General features: G+C 42.4%; 1 protein-coding gene across 1 annotated transcript in view; it reads right to left on the minus strand.

The window, feature by feature from the left end:
- Positions 1-14,797, minus strand: part of LOC126252340 (carcinine transporter-like) — a 115,274-nt gene extending 100,477 nt beyond the window's left edge. The window contains exons 1-2 of the mRNA XM_049953228.1: positions 14,766-14,797; positions 13,992-14,239 (exon numbers count right to left, since the gene is read on the minus strand). Coding sequence (XP_049809185.1) covers positions 13,992-14,239; positions 14,766-14,780 — 263 coding nt within the window. The 5' untranslated portion in view covers positions 14,781-14,797. The remainder of the gene's footprint in view (positions 1-13,991; positions 14,240-14,765) is intronic.
- Positions 14,798-16,447: the final 1,650 nt, after the last annotated feature.

The raw sequence follows: 16,447 nt of genomic DNA on the forward strand, positions 1-16,447 counted from the left end.
ACAGCTGGCCATGGCGCTGGAGTCGGCATGGCTCCACGTCCCTTTCAGTACCTTCCAGTACCTCAATGATTCTCTTCCTGCACGTCCGGCAGCGGTCTGCACTGAAAAAGGTGGCCGTTCAGGCTTTTGGTAGGTGGCACGTTAATGTGTCAGGGCAGTGTATAAATAATAGTTAGGCACTTGAAAGTAGCATGCAGCCTGAAACGCGTCGTGAGAATAACTTCGGAAAATAACTGTGAGTGAAACTGAAAAGTTTTATTTGATACAACTGTAATGCGTTTTCACTAAAAGCAGTACTCAACAAGCGTTAGTGCTGGATCGCCTTATAGGAACAGGAAGCAATACGATAAGAATAACTAGAACGCTAAATGTATCTTCTTTGAGTCTGACTCCGCATAACCAATGATCTTAGTGTAGGCTCATCCATGTGGAAGATTGTCTCTTACATTCAATTACACACTGAGCAGCCAGAAGTTATGAACAGCTGATTAATACTGAGCTGATCCATCTTTGCAAGGCAAAGCATTTCTGCTTGGTTTGCATTTGCCAACTACTGTACTTGGTAGGATTCCGGAGGTGTGTGGCGCCATATTTCAACTCATACGAGGGGCGTTTGAAAAGTCCGTGCAAAAATAAAAACTACCTACATGTTTTGGGTAAACCTTTTTTATTTTTGGACATAGTCTCCTTTTAGACTTATACACTTCTTGCAACCCTGTTCTAATTTGTTGACTCCTTCTGAATAACAGGAATTGTCTGCAAAATAGCTATTAGTTGCTGCGATCACCTCCTCGTTTGAATAAAATCTTTGTACCGCCAGCCATTTCTTCAAACTGGGGAACGAATAGTAGTCCGAGGGAGCCAAGTCTGGAGAACATGGTGGATGTAGAACGAGTTTTAATCCTACACTCCAGGAAATTGAAACAAGAACACCGTGAATTCATTGTCCCAGGAAGGGGAAACTTTATTGACACATTCCTGGGGTCAGATACATCACATGATCACACTGACAGAACCACAGGCACATAGACACAGGCAACAGAGCATGCACAATGTCGGCACTAGTACAGTGTATATCCACCTTTCGCAGAAATGCAGGCTGCTATTCTCCCATGGAGACGATCGTAGAGATGCTGGATGTAGTCCTGTGGAACGGCTTGCCATGCCATTTCCACCTGGCGCCTCGGTTGGGCCAGCGTTCGTGCCGGACGTGCAGACCGCGTGAGACGACGCTTCATCCAGTCCCAAACATGCTCAATGGGGGACAGATCCGGAGATCTTGCTGGCCAGGGTAGTTGACTTACACCTTCTAGAGCACGTTGGGTGGCACGGGATACATGCGGACGTGCATTGTCCTGTTGGAACAGCAAGTTCCCTTGCCGGTCTAGGAATGGTAGAACGATGGGTTCGATGACGGTTTGGATGTACCGTGCACTATTCAGTGTCCCCTCGACGATCACCAGTGGTGTACGGCCAGTGTAGGAGATCGCTCCCCACACCATGATGCCGGGTGTTGGCCCTGTGTGCCTCGGTCGTATGCAGTCCTGATTGTGGCACTCACCTGCACGGCGCCAAACACGCATACGACCATCATTGGCACCAAGGCAGAAGCGACTCTCATCGCTGAAGACGACACGTCTCCATTCGTCCCTCCATTCACGCCTGTCGCGACACCACTGGAGGCGGGCTGCACGATGTTGGGGCGTGAGCGGAAGACGGCTAACGGTGTGCGGGACCGTAGCCCAGCTTCATGGAGACGGTTGCGAATGGTCCTCGCCGATACCCCAGGAGCAACAGTGTCCCTAATTTGCTGGGAAGTGGCGGTGCGGTCCCCTACGGCACTGCATAGGATCCTACGGTCTTGGCGTGCATCCGTGCGTCGCTGCGGTCCGGTCGCAGGTCGACGGGAACGTGCACCTTCCGCCGACCACTGGCGACAACATCGATGTACTGTGGAGACCTCACGCCCCACGTGTTGAGCAATTCGGCGGTACGTCCACCCGGCCTCCCGCATGCCCACTATACGCCCTCGCTCAAAGTCCGTCAACTGCACATACGGTTCACGTCCACGCTGTCGCGGCATGCTACCAGTGTTAAAGACTGCGATGGAGCTCCGTATGCCACGGCAAACTGGCTGACACTGACGGCGGCGGTGCACAAATGCTGCGCAGCTAGCGCCATTCGACGGCCAACACCGCGGTTCCTGGTGTGTCCGCTGTGCCGTGCGTGTGATCATTGCTTGTACAGCCCTCTCGCAGTGTCCGGAGCAAGTATGGTGGGTCTGACACACCGGTGTCAATGTGTTCTTTTTTCCATTTCCAGGAGTGTATTTCCAATAACTTTGCTACCACAACTGCTGAGGTGTGTGCTGGTGCATTGTCTTGATGAGAAAAGACTTTCTTGCGGTCCAATCGCCGGCGTATTTCTTGCAGCTCGGTTTTCAGACGGTCCAGTAACGTTGAATCATATTCACCTGTAATAGTTTTAACCTTTTCCAGATAGTCGATGAGGATTATCCCTTGCGAATCCCAAAAGACAGTCGCCATAACCTTTCCGGCCGAAGGAATGGTCTTCGCCTTTTTTGGTGCAGATTCTCCATTGGTAACCCATTGTTTAGATTGTTGTTTGGTCTCAGGAGTATAGTAATGTATCCATGTTTCATCCTATCCACAGTGACGAAACCACGCTTAAAGTCCTTCGGATTCTTCCTGAAGAGCTGCAAACCATCCTTGCAATACTTCACACGATTCCGTTTTTGGTCAAGCGTGAGAAATCGCGGAACCCATCTTGCGGATAGCCCACAGCACTAGCAATCTCATGCACCTTAACTCTTCCGTCATCCATCACCATATCATAGATTTTATCAATGAATTCTGGAGTCGTAACCTCCACACCTCCACAGGGCGTCCAGAACGTTCAGCATCGCTTGTGATATGGCCACTCCGAAAATTTTGAAACCACTTATAAACTGTTCTAATCGTAGGTTCAGAGTCACTGTAATCTTTATCAAGCTTCTCTTTAGTCTCCCGAAGCGTTTTGCCTTTCATAAAGTAATGTTTAATCACCACACGGAATTTTTTTTCGTCCATTTTTTGAAAATCACTCGACTTTCTAGATTCACACGAATGCCAAACACAAAGAAATAGACTAATACGGCTGAAACTTGGTGTGCGTTCTTTCCAAAGATGCTACTAACTAAACATGACCTTGATACGCGCCGGTGGTTCCATCTCTCGGACTTTGCACGAGCTTTTCAAACGCCCCTCGTATGTCATGCTGTTCCGGTACATTAGGAGCCGTTGGTTTATCAGTGCGTGGTCGCTTCCGACAGGGTCACAGATGTTTTCCATTGGGTTCAGATCGTGCGAGTGTGATCGTCAAGACACCAACGTGAGCTCGCCTTCATGCTCTTCAGAACAATATCGAACGATTCTTGTTTTGTGAAATCGAAAGTTATCCTGCTGGAAAGTCGAAGGGATGCAGGTGGTCCGCAATAACGTTGGCATAGTCCACAACTGTCATGGTGCCATTGATTACTGCTACAGATTCCACTGAAACACATGTTAATACCCCCATGACACAATACTGCTATGCTCGCACACCGCGGTCCACGTGCAACCATTCGCCTCAGCGTGCCCGGACACTACCAAGGGCGTGGTGTAACAAGGAACGTGACTCATTTTCCAGCGAGACGTTCACATTCATCGTCGGTGCAGTATCAATGATCCGTTGTCCACTCCTACTGTAGTTGAAGATGTCGTCAGGTAGACATGGGACCAAGTAGTTGTCATCTGCTCTGGAGCCACATGTTCAACGATGTGTGCTGAAATGTGTCCTCCGAAAAACTTATACCTGCACCATAATTATACTCTATCGTTCCATCTGCCACAGATCACCGTCTATCCTGCTTTACACAGGTAGCGAGCTTCCGACTTCCACTTTCGTGGATGATTTCACCGTCCTCTAACTACTTTCCGTAGATGTTCTCGACAGAACGCGAACACCCCACCAGCTTCTCCATCTGCTAAATGCTCGTTCCCAGTCGATGAGCAAAAATCAGTCGTTTCTCAAAATCTTTTATACTGGTGGATGTCCACATTTGTGTCCCGCATCGCCACTAGAACGATTCCTAACTCGTCTCTGCTCCGTTTACCAATTTTCCCTACCTCCTCGCGGCGAGCAGTGGTCATAATGTTTTGAACCTTCAATTCCGTTACCGACACATTTCTCTTTGATTCTACAATAACGCAAATGGTTACAGAGTGCGCTACGCATTGCCGCAGTTCGCTCCCCACAAGTTTCCTCTGTGCATTCGTCGTCTACATTCATTGTCAAGGTTTCCCCATGGCAAGGAATATTGCAGACATTCCCTTTCCTTCCAGCAAAATTGTGCCCGGGATAACAATATCGTTTGGTCGTGCGGTTCTAGGCGCTTCAGTCTGGAACCGCGCGACCGCTACGATCGCAGGTTCGAATCCTGCCTCAGGCATGGCTGTGTGTAATGTCCTTAGGCTAGGTTAGGTTTAAGTAGTTCTAAGTTCTATTGGACTGATGACCTCAGATGTTGAGTCCCATAGTGCTCAGAGCCATTTGAACCATTTAACGATATCGTCTTTTGGGTAGTAGTAGTGAACAGTCGGCACAAGGCAGAAAAGAAGTTGCATTTTTTGGCCTAAATTTGTGAGTTCTGTCTGATTGGTGGCTATTTATTACAACCTGGCCTCTTGTACAAGAACTGTTGCAAGATGATATTCGAGAAACAGTTACGCACATGTTTTGACCAGACCCCTTATGTTGGTGTGCTTGGCATGACTAAATTATTCTGCTTGCACCCTCAATTGTTTATCTAAGATCGTGGACCATACAGTTCACTATTGTCGAGAAAGTGTTCTAGTTTTCGTCTACTACGCAATGTATTTGTACAACGTAACAGTTTCTTCTACTCACGTGCCACAGTGCTCACAGATTTTTCTTCCAAGCCGTCCCAAAGCTAATTTCCCCCCTAAATCGTTGTACGACCTGCACTAAATAAAACTGAATCGGCACTCACCTTCACCCGTTCACCAATTTCAAAATTCATTTCTTTTCTTTTCAACTAATAAAATATTGTTTCTTAATTTCGCCAGTGAGCTTAGAGGGCCAACGACACGAGAGATTAACGAATCCGTTGTAGAAGTGAGTGAGACTTGTTGGGGCGGTTCATACACAACTGGCCATTAAAATTGCTACACCAAGAAGAAATGCAGATGATAAACGGATATTCATTGGACAAATATATTATACTAGAACTGACGTGTAATTACATTTTCACGCAATTTGGGTGCATAGATCCTGAGAAATCAGTACCCAGAACAACCACTACTGGCCGTAATAACGGCCTTGATACGCCTGGGCATTGAGTCAAACAGAGCTTGGATGGCTTGTACAGGTACAGCTGCCCATGCAGCTTCAACACGATACCACAATTCATCAAGAGTAGTGACTGGCGTATTGTGACGAGCCAGTTGCTCGGCCACCAATGACCAGACGTTTTCAATTGGTGAGAGATCTGGAGAATGTGCTGGCCAGGGCAGCAGTCGAACATTTTCTGTATCCAGAAAAGCCCGTACAGGACCTGCAACATGCGGTCGTGCATTATTCTGCTGAAATGTAGGGTTTCGCAGGGATCGAATGAAGGGTAGAGCCACGGGTCGTAACACATCTGAAATATAACGTCCACTGTTGAAAGTGTCGTCAATGCGAACAAGACCTGACCGACACGTGTAACCAGTGGCACCCTATACCATCACGCCGGGTGAAACGCCAGTAGGGCGATGACGAATACACGCTTCCAATGTGCGTTCACCGCGATGTCGCCAAACACGAATGCGACTATGATGATGCTGTAAACAGAACCTGGATTCATCCGAAAAAATGACGTTTTGCCATTCGTGCACCCAGGTTCGTCGTTGAGTACACCATCGCAGGCGCTCCTGTCTGTGATGCAGCGTCAAGAGTAACCGCAGCCTGGTCTCAGAGCTGATAGTCCATGCTGCTGCAAACGTCGTCGAACTGTTCGTGCAGATGTTTGTTGTCTTGCAAACGTCCCCATGAGTTGACTCAGGGATCGAGACGTGACTGCATGATCCGTTACAGCCATGCGGATAAGATGCCTGTCATCTCGACTGCTAGTGATACGAGGCTGTTGGGATCCAGCACGGCGTTCCGTATTACCCTCCTGAACCCACCGATTCCATATTCTGCTAACAGTCATTGGACCTCGACCAACGCGAGCAGCAATGTCGCGATACGATAAACCGCAATCGAGATAAGCTACAATCCGACCTTTATCAAAGTCGGAAACGTGATGGTACGCATTTCTCCTCCTAGCACGAGGCATCACAACAACGTTTCAGCAGGCAACGCCGGTCAACTGCTGTTTGTATATGAGAAATCGGTTGGAAACATTCCTCGTGTCAGCACGTTGTAGGTGTCGCCACCGGCGCCAGCCTTGTGTGAATGCTCTGAAAAGCTAACCATTTGCATATCACAGCATCTTCTTCCTGTCGGTTAAATTTCGCGTCTGTAGCACGTCATCTTCGTGGTGTAGCAGTTTTATGGCCAGTAGTGTATTACGTGAGATGATGTTTCTGTGTGGTACACTGTGTCATTAAACTAGGAAAAACGTTACCGATCTCCAGTAAAAACTGAAACTAGCTCCAACTTTTTAGTTTCATAGGAATGACTACATAGTCACTGAACTGAATCAAGCCCAAATACACCGCAAACGACACTCGCCGGTTGGCAACTGAACAGCGTCAAACGGGATGGTGATGGGTGCGAACTGGGTGTTCATACGGACTGAAAGCTATAATGCATGTTCTCAATAAGACAGATACATAGTAACAATTCTATGACCTGATTTCATCAAAGTTTCATTACTCTGTTTTTTGCTCCTCCTGCTGCTCTCGCATTGCTATTTAATTTGGAACACATTATACACGTTGTATTAGTTTCCAGCGTTACCGATCTCCAGTAAACCGGAGAATAAACTCAGACATTGGTTAAATCACAAAATTTTTGCGGATAAACGGTCACAAGAAACTAAAAGTACGACGTACACATTGAATATATCCTAAATTGTACAATAATACGTAAAGAACTCAAAAGCGATGTGTATAAAGCATTGTACTGTATTATACTCTATTAATATGAGAAAAAGTTCAGTTGTTACGTATATAAGGATATAGCACAAATTTTAAAACGTTGAAGCAAGTAGGCTTTATAGAGACCAAGGTAAAGAAGCTTGTTCTTCTTATTTGATACTGAAGAACAGATCAGTTTTAAATGTAACTGTACGTAGAACCCAACTTGGATATTCTGAACTACTTATTAAGTAGATAGATTCCTTACTGTTTTATCTGTCAGACAATAACAAGCAGTTAATAGTCGGTGGTGATTTCAATCTACAGATTCTGACACCAGAAATGATCAGGGAACTTTATTTCGATCCTACAATTTTATTTACTAAATTTTACGTACGCAGATCGATAATGTTTTCTTTGATTACACCCAAAGTAATAGAATAAGTGTATACCCACTAACAAATGAGTTCTCTGATCAAGAGTTAGTATGAGTTAGTATAAATAAGACTGTACCTTATAGTACATGTTCCCCTCAGTGGAAGTCAGAATAATTTATGTCTCCAGGACAAACATTTGTTAGAATAGTTCACAAGAGACGACCTGGAATGAATTCAAAAGCGAACCAAATGTTGATGTAAAGTTTAATGTGTTCCATGATAAATTCATATCATTATCTGAAAGAACCGCCTTCGTAAATTAATGAAAAGAACAGTTAAACAGACATGTAAAAAACCATTGATCACAAGAAGTATTGTAGTATCTTGTGAAAGAAATACAAAAATGTTAAGTATTGGCAGCAGCAAGTAAAGCTCTTACAGCAGTTGCAAACTATGAAAACTACTCAGAATTGCTCAGAAGAGTCATTGGAAGTCAGGTATGACACATTATGTCAGAAGTCAGTAATGCCTTCGACGTGCTAAAGTCTGTGTATAATGTAACGAAACGAGAGACGTAACAAAAGCTCACATAAGAATATAACTATTGACATAAATGGAAAGTCTTTAAAGTATCAGTCACAGGTAGTAGGTATGTTTAATAATTGTTCCATTAATGTAGTAGAGAAAATAGAGACAAGGTGTTCAAGAGTATGTGCAACCCATGTAAAATCTAGTCACATGGTTGTGTCACCCATTTTCGTTTCTGAAATTAAGAAAATTGTATATACAACAAACATGATTAGTTATTTTTGGGGACGACATTTGTAAGTAATCAATAGAAACATACCTACAGCATAAGAAGAAATGATAACTAATGAGTAATTTTCTACAAATGGTCCTTCTCTCAGTTTTAAAAAGACACGGTATATTTAGTTCTGCACGTCTGCAGTTTCTGGACCAGTGATAAATGCAAATCATAGTGAGGAAAACATGACTAAGGTGGAAGCATAAAAGTTTTAGGTTTCCACTTTGATGAGAATTTAAACTGGATAAAAAGTTTTTGAACCTTTAAAACAATGAAGTTCAGCCACATTTGCAGTTCGCATTATTGCCAAACTTAGGGAGAGACAAATCAGTAAGTTAGAGTATTCCACTTATTTTTATTAACTAATATTGTATGGAACAATGTTTGAAGGCAGCAGACGAGCAAGTAGGTAAAAAGACGAGGGCTAATAGAAATCCTTGGGTAACAGAAGAAATATTGAATTTAATTGATGAAAGGAGAAAATATAAAAATGCAGTAAATGAAGCAGGCAAAAAGGAATACAAACGTCTCAAAAATGAGATCGACACGAAGTGCAAAAAGGCTAAGCAGGGATGGCTAGAGGACAAATGTAAGGATGTAGAGGCTTGTCTCACTAGGGGTAAGATAGATACTGCCTACAGGAAAATTAAAGAGACCTTTGGAGAGAAGAGAACCGCTTGTATGAATATCAATAGCTCAGATGGCAACCCAGTTCTAAGGAAAGAAGGGAAGACAGAAAGGTCGAAGGAGTATATAGAGGGTTTATACAAGGGCAATGTACTTGAGGACAATATTATGGAAATGGAAGAGGATGTAGATGAAAACGAAATGGGAGATAAGATACTGCGTGAATAGTTTGACAGAGCACTGAAAGACCTGAGTCGAAACAAGGCCCCGGGAGTAGACAACATTCCATTAGAACTACTGATGGCCTTGGGAGAGCCAGTAATGACAAAACTCTACCATCTGGTGAGCAAGATGTATGAGACAGGCGAAATACCCTCAGACTTCAAGAAGAATATAATAATTCCAATCCCAAAGAAAGCATGTATTGACAGATGTGAAAATTACCTAACTATCAGTTTAATAAGTCACAGCTGCAAAATACTAACGCGAATTCTTTACAGACGAATGGAAAAACTGGTAGAAGCGGACCTCGGGGAAGATCAGTTTGGATTCCGTAGAAATGTTGGAACACGTGAGGCAATACTAACCTTACGACTTATCTTAGAAGAAAGATTAAGAAAAGGCAAACCTACGTTTCTAGCATTCGTAGACTTAGAGAAAGCTTTTGACAATGTTAACTGGAGTACTCTCATTCAAATTCTGAATTTGTACAGAAACCAGCCTCCCCATGAACCATGGACCTTGCCGTTGGTGGGGAGGCTTGCGTGCCTCAGCGATACAGATGGCCGTACCGTAGGTGCAACCACAACGGAGGGGTATCTGTTGAGAGGCCAGACAAACATGTGGTTCCTGAAGAGGGGCAGCAGCCTTTTCAGTAGTTGCAGGGGCAACAGTCTGGATGATTGACTGATCTGGCCTTGTAACAACCAAAACGGCCCTGCTGTGCTGGTACTGTGAACGGCTGAAAGAAAGGGGAAACTACAGCCGTAATTTTTCCCGAGGACATGCAGCTTTACTGTATGATTAAATGATCATTTCGTCCTCTTGGGTAAAATATTCCGGAGGTAAAGTAGTCCCCCATTCGGATCTCCGGGCGGGGACTACTCAAGAGGACGTCGTTATCAGGAGAAAGAAAACTAGCGTTCTACGGATCGGAGCGTGGAATGTCAGATCCCTTAATCGGGCAGGTAGGTTCGAAAATTTAAAAAGGGAAATAGATAGGTTAAAGTTAGATATAGTGGGAATTAGTGAAATTCGGTGGCAGGAGGAACAAGACTTTTGCTCAGGTGATTACAGGGTTATAAATACAAAATCAAATAGGGGTAATGCAGGAGTAGGTTTAATAATGAATAAAAAAATAGGAGTGCGGGTTAGCTACTACAAACAGCATAGTGAACGCATTATTGTGCCCAAGATAGACACAAAGCCCATGCCAACTACAGTAGTACAAGTTTATATGCCAACTAGCTCTGCAGATGATGAAGAAATTGATGAAATGTATGACGAGATAAAAGAAATTATTCAAGTAGTGAAGGGAGACGAAAATTTAATAGTCATGGGTGACTGGAATTCGTCAGTAGGAAAAGGGAGAGAAGGAAACATAGTAGGTGAATATGGATTGGGGTGGAAGAAATGAAAGAGGAAGCCGCCTTGTAGAATTTTGCACAGAGCATAACTTAATCATAGTTAACACTTGGTTCAAGAATCATAAAAGAAGGTTGTATACCTGGAAGAATCCTGGAGATACTAAAAGGTATCAGACAGATTATATAATGGTAAGACAGAGATTTAGGAACCAGGTTTTAAATTGTAAGACATTTCCAGGGGCAGATGTGGATTCTGACCACAATATATTGGTTATGAACTGCAGATTGAAACTGAAGAAACTGCAAAAAAGATGGGAATTTAAGGAGATGGGACCTGGATAAACTGAAAGAACCAGAGGTTGTACAGAGTTTCAGGGAGAGCATAAGGGAACAATTGACAGGAATGGGGGAAAGAAATACAGTAGAAGAAGAATGGGTAGCTCTGAGGGATGAAGTAGTGAAGGCAGCAGAGGATCAAGTAGGTAAAAAGACGAGGGCTAATAGAAATCCTTGGGTAACAGAAGAAATATTGAATTTAATTGATGAAAGGAGAAAATATAAAAATGCAGTAAATGAAGCAGGCAAAAAGGAATACAAACGTCTCAAAAATGAGATCGACACGAAGTGCAAAATGGCTAAGCAGGGATGGCTAGAGGACAAATGTAAGGATGTAGAGGCTTGTCTCACTAGAGGTAAGATAGATACTGCCTACAGGAAAATTAAAGAGACCTTTGGAGAGAAGAGAACCACTTGTATGAATATCAAGAGCTCAGATGGCAACCCAGTTCTAAGGAAAGAAGGGAAGGCAGAAAGGTCGAAGGAGTATATAGAGGGTTTATACAACAGCAATGTACTTGAGGACAATATTATGGAAATGGAAGAGGATGTAGATGAAGACGAAATGGGAGATAAGATACTGCGTGAAGAGTTTGACAGAGCACTGAAAGACCTGAGTCGAAACAAGGCCCCAGGAGTAGACAACATTCCATTAGAACTACTGATGGCCTTGGGAGAGCCAGTCATGACAAAAATCTACCATCTGGTGAGCAAGATGTATAAGACAGGCGAAATACCCACAGACTTCAAGAAGAATGTAATAATTCCAATCCCAAAGAAAGCAGGTGTTGACAGATGTGAAAATTACCGAACTATCAGTTTAATAAGTCACAGCTCCAAAATGCTAACGCGAATTCTTTACAGACGAATGGAAAAACTAGTAGAAGCCGACCTCGGGGAAGATCAGTTTGGATTCCGTAGAAATGTTGGAACACGTGAGGCAATACTAACCTTACGACTTATCTTAGAAGAAAGATTAAGAAAAGGCAAACCTACGTTTCTAGCATTTGTAGACTTAGAGAAAGCTTTTGACAATGTTAACTGGAATACTCTCTTTCAAATCTGCTGGTGGAAGGGGTAAAATACAGGGAGCGAAAGGCTATTTACAATTTGTACGGAAACCAGATGGCAGTTATAAGAGTCGAGGCGCATGAAAGGGAAGCAGTGGTTGGGAAAGGAGTGAGACAGGGTTGTAGCCTCTCCCCGATGTTATTCAATCTGTATATTGAGCAAGCAGTAAAGGAAACAAAAGAAAAATTCGGAGTAGGTATTAAAATTCATGGAGAAGTAAGGTTCGCCGATGACATTGTAATTCTGTCAGAGACAGCAAAGGACTTGGAAGACCTGTTGAACGGAATGGACAGTGTCTTGAAAGGAGGATATAAGATGAACATCAACAAAAGCAAAACGAGGATAATGGAATGTAGTCAAATTAAATCGGGTGATGCTGAGGGAATTAGATTAGGAAATGAGACACTTGAAGTAGTAAAGGAGTTTTGCTATTTAGGGAGTAAAATAACTGATGATGGTCGAAGTAGAGAGGATATAAAATGTAGACTGGCAATGGCAAAGAAATCGTTTCTGAATAAGAAAAATTTGTTAACATCGAGTATAGATTTAAGTGTCAGGAAGTCGTTTCTGAAAGTATTTGTATGGAGTGTAGCCATGTATGGAAGTGAAACATGGACGATAACTAGTTTGGACAAGAAGAGAATAGAAGCTTTCGAAATGTGGTGCTACAGAAGAATGCTGAAGATAAGGTGGGTAGATCACGTAACTAATGAGGAGGTATTGAATAGGATTGGGGAGAAGAGAAGTTTGTGGCAAAACTTGACTAGAAGAAGGGATCGGTTGGTAGGACATGTTTTGAGGCATCAAGGAATCACAAATTTAGCATTGGAGGGCAGCGTGGAGGGTAAAAATCGTAGAGGGAGACCAAGACATGAATACACTAAGCTGATTCAGAAGGATGTAGGTTGCAGTAAGTACTGGGAGATGAAGAAGCTTGCACAGGATAGAGTAGCATGGAGAGCTGCATCAAACCAGTCTCAGGACTGAAGACCACAGCTACAACAACAACATGCCGTATAAAAATTTCTGTTTGTGTGATGTGTAAAAAGTGATGGGTGAGAATTACTCATTGATGTATGTATAAAAAAACACAATTTAATGCTCGGCATGTAACCATATTTACATATAAATCGATAATATGAATGTAAAATGACTTGTTCCTCAACATTACAATCAAGCGTACAAACGATACATAGAACTTATAACTAATTAACCAACTAATACACTAAATGTCGAAAGCAGCCTGTTGTAGAATCTAAGAGTCAGATGATAATAGGAAATTAAAAGACGTTTCGCCCTTTCGATGAAGTCCATACCCCAAATGTCCTTTTCAAAGACTCCCGAACTCATCTTAGCATAAATACCAAAACGAACATTGAGACTGAAATTTAACTTTCAGTATCAATTTGTAGTTATAATTTAACAATATTTACTGAAACCGCGTACGTTCAGTTATAGAAGGAAAACATAATGCCAAAAATTGAAGGATTTAATTTATTGCTTTATCGGCTTCAGTGTTTACACATTGGTTCTAACTAAAAATCTTCAAATTGCTCATATGCTTAATTTATATTTTTCGCTGTACCCTACAGAATGAAACTGTCAGTAAGATTTCAGCAAGCGTATTTAATATCGAATGTAGCCTGCACTGAGCCTTCCCCTTTCCAATCCCAATTCGGATTTTAAAACAACATCGTTAGCTTTTCAACCGATTCTTTTGCTTGAAAATATTAAGTATCCAGCGTTTCCAATTCCTACTTAATTTCAAACAAAACTGAACAGAGCATTTCGATTTATTTATGTCACAAATTCGTCAAACAAATATTGTCATTATTCATTTTACAGTCCTCAATGTACCGCTCATTCGAGACCCCCTCCGTTTCCCATCTCAGTGAAAAACACTTTGCTGGCCCCTCTTATGTTTTAATGTGTAATTCTGCCGCTGAATCATTAATGTATCCAAGAAGTTTATAAAACATTGTATACTGTTAAATCATTCAAGTCCAGCTTTTTGCTGTGTTGTAGGTACAAACGTTTAACTAAATAAAATGGGTTAGTTACTTACTTTGGAATTGTGAGATTCTTCCACATTTCCACTGTTAGATTTGTAGATTCTCTTCCTGGAACGTGGCACCAGTGTTCAGGTACTGTCAGAGCAATTATCTTGGCGTATGAAGACATTGTTGAAAATAATATTGCGATGAAATTGAAAATGATATTCATTTGTAACTGGAACTTTCCATCACTCCCCAGTTCTTCTATTATATCTTCAAACTTCGTATTTTCATTAATGTTGTTGTGTACAGCTGCTGCCTGAAAATAGACACATTCACAATGGCAGAATCCTGATATCTCTCCTTCTTGTTGAGTTTTATGTAAGTAACCGTACTGAATTTAAAAAAAATTGTTTTTAGGATTCGATTGCTATTTATACTGGGAAGAATTTTGCATGAAGTACTTGTAGTTCAACTAACACGTTCAGCGACATGCTTCAGAAATAACTGCTACAACGGCGCGAGGCGTTTTCTGTTCTGATCCTGCTAGAAACAGCCACTGAAAAATACAACACTGACGGCGAACGTTCGTTCAAATCAGTTCCCCCTATCATGACAGATTTTTATATTTGTGTAACATGAGTAGAGAAAGAGAAGTCTCTGAAAACCAGCTCCAGCAAGTAACTCACATTTATTTTCGAAGAGAATATAGCAAAAGTAAACGTGGCAGAAGTACTACTAATGATAGTAAAGGGATAACTGTCTGTTTAGTATATAAGAAACGTTAACATCGACTGAGGAACTCGGCAGGTCAGTTTGACCATTACCTCAGAGAACCAAAATACCTTGTATTCTTCCATAATGAGGTCTGCTTCCACCGTCGTGCACGCAGGTACACTGGATGGCTTTTGCAGAGCACTACGCTCTATACACCTGGCTAATTGCTACTGATAAGCTGAACTGACCAACGTATTTTACAACCGTGTTTCGTGTGATGGAAATTGCTGCGACAACAGCAGAGAGATAGTTAGGACAGCTTAGGCAAGCGTTGTGTACTGCTCTGACCTCAACGCCTTTCCGTATCAGGACGCGGAACTGCACGAATGTATGAGAACATATGATGCCTGTTTTTGTCAGGGACTATTTTCTACCAAAATAACTTCTTTGTTGTTTCAATTGTACGCTCTTTAAATAGTGACACATCCGAGACAAGAAATACATATCGCTTTTATCATATTTTTCCAAAATATAGACATGAAAAATCAGAAAATAATACAAAACAACAGTCTTTCAACATCTGTGAACTTTAACATCATCATTCGAAAAATTGCCTGATCACAGAAAATACAATTTCGACAGTTGCGAAGTCATTATACAGGGTGTTACAAAAAGGTACGGCCAAACTTTCAGGAAACATTCCTCACACAAAAAGAAAGAAAATATGTTATGTGGACATGTGTCCGGAAACGCTTACTTTCCATGTTAGAGCTCATTTTATTACTTCTCTTCAAATCACATTAATCATGGAATGGAAACACACAGCAACTGAACGTACCAGCGTGTCTTCAAACACTTTGTCAAAGGAAATATTCAAAATGTCCTCCGTTAGCGAGGATACATGCATCCACCCTCCGTCGCATGGAATCCCTAATGCGCTGATGAAGCCCTGGAGAATGGCGTATTGTATCACAGCCGTCCACAATACGAGCACGAAGAGTCTCTACATTTGGTACCGGGGTTGCGTAGACAAGAGCTTTCAAATGCCCCCATAAATGAAAGTCAAGAGGGTTGAGGTCAGGACAGCGTGGAGGCCATGGAATTGGTCCGCCTCTACCAATCCATCGGTCACCGAATCTGTTGTTGAGAAGCGTACGAACACTTCGACTGAAATGTGCAGGAGCTCCATCGTGCATGAACCACATGCTGTGTCGTACTTGTAAAGGCACATGTTCTAGCAGCACAGGTAGAGTATCCCATATGAAATCATGATAACGTGCTCCATTGAGCGTAGGTGGAAGAACGAAACTAAAATGAGCTCTAACATGGAAATTAAGCGTTTCCGAACACATGTCCACATAACATCTTTTCTTTATTCGTTTGTGAGGAATGTTTCCTGAAAGTTTGGCAGTACCTTTTAGTAACACCCTGCACAATGATGGAAAAAAAATCTCAACATCAAGTAGGTGTTGTGCGACATAAACGAAAATTGCTAGCCGTGTCTTACGTTTGAAAGGTGATGTATATTCAAATTTCGTGCCAGTCGCATAAGAGTGGCACTAGTAATACCTTTAAGAATATGCAAATCAGGTTTGCTTTAAACACATGTGGTGTGTTGATTTTATACAAGAATACCTTGAAGTCAATAACTACAGTATTATCAGCACCTCGCAGTGTTTAAAGGATGTCGTGTAATAGGGCTACAATACTGCAGAAAGACTTAGCAGGAATCTAGCCACTGTACATGACGGCTGGCAGTAGTGGTCTTGCGAACGTACAGTCATAGACAAAATAAACTGATCGCCCGCCG

Source organism: Schistocerca nitens, chromosome 4, assembly GCF_023898315.1.
Source record: "Schistocerca nitens isolate TAMUIC-IGC-003100 chromosome 4, iqSchNite1.1, whole genome shotgun sequence".
Lineage (NCBI taxonomy): Eukaryota > Metazoa > Arthropoda > Insecta > Orthoptera > Acrididae > Schistocerca > Schistocerca nitens.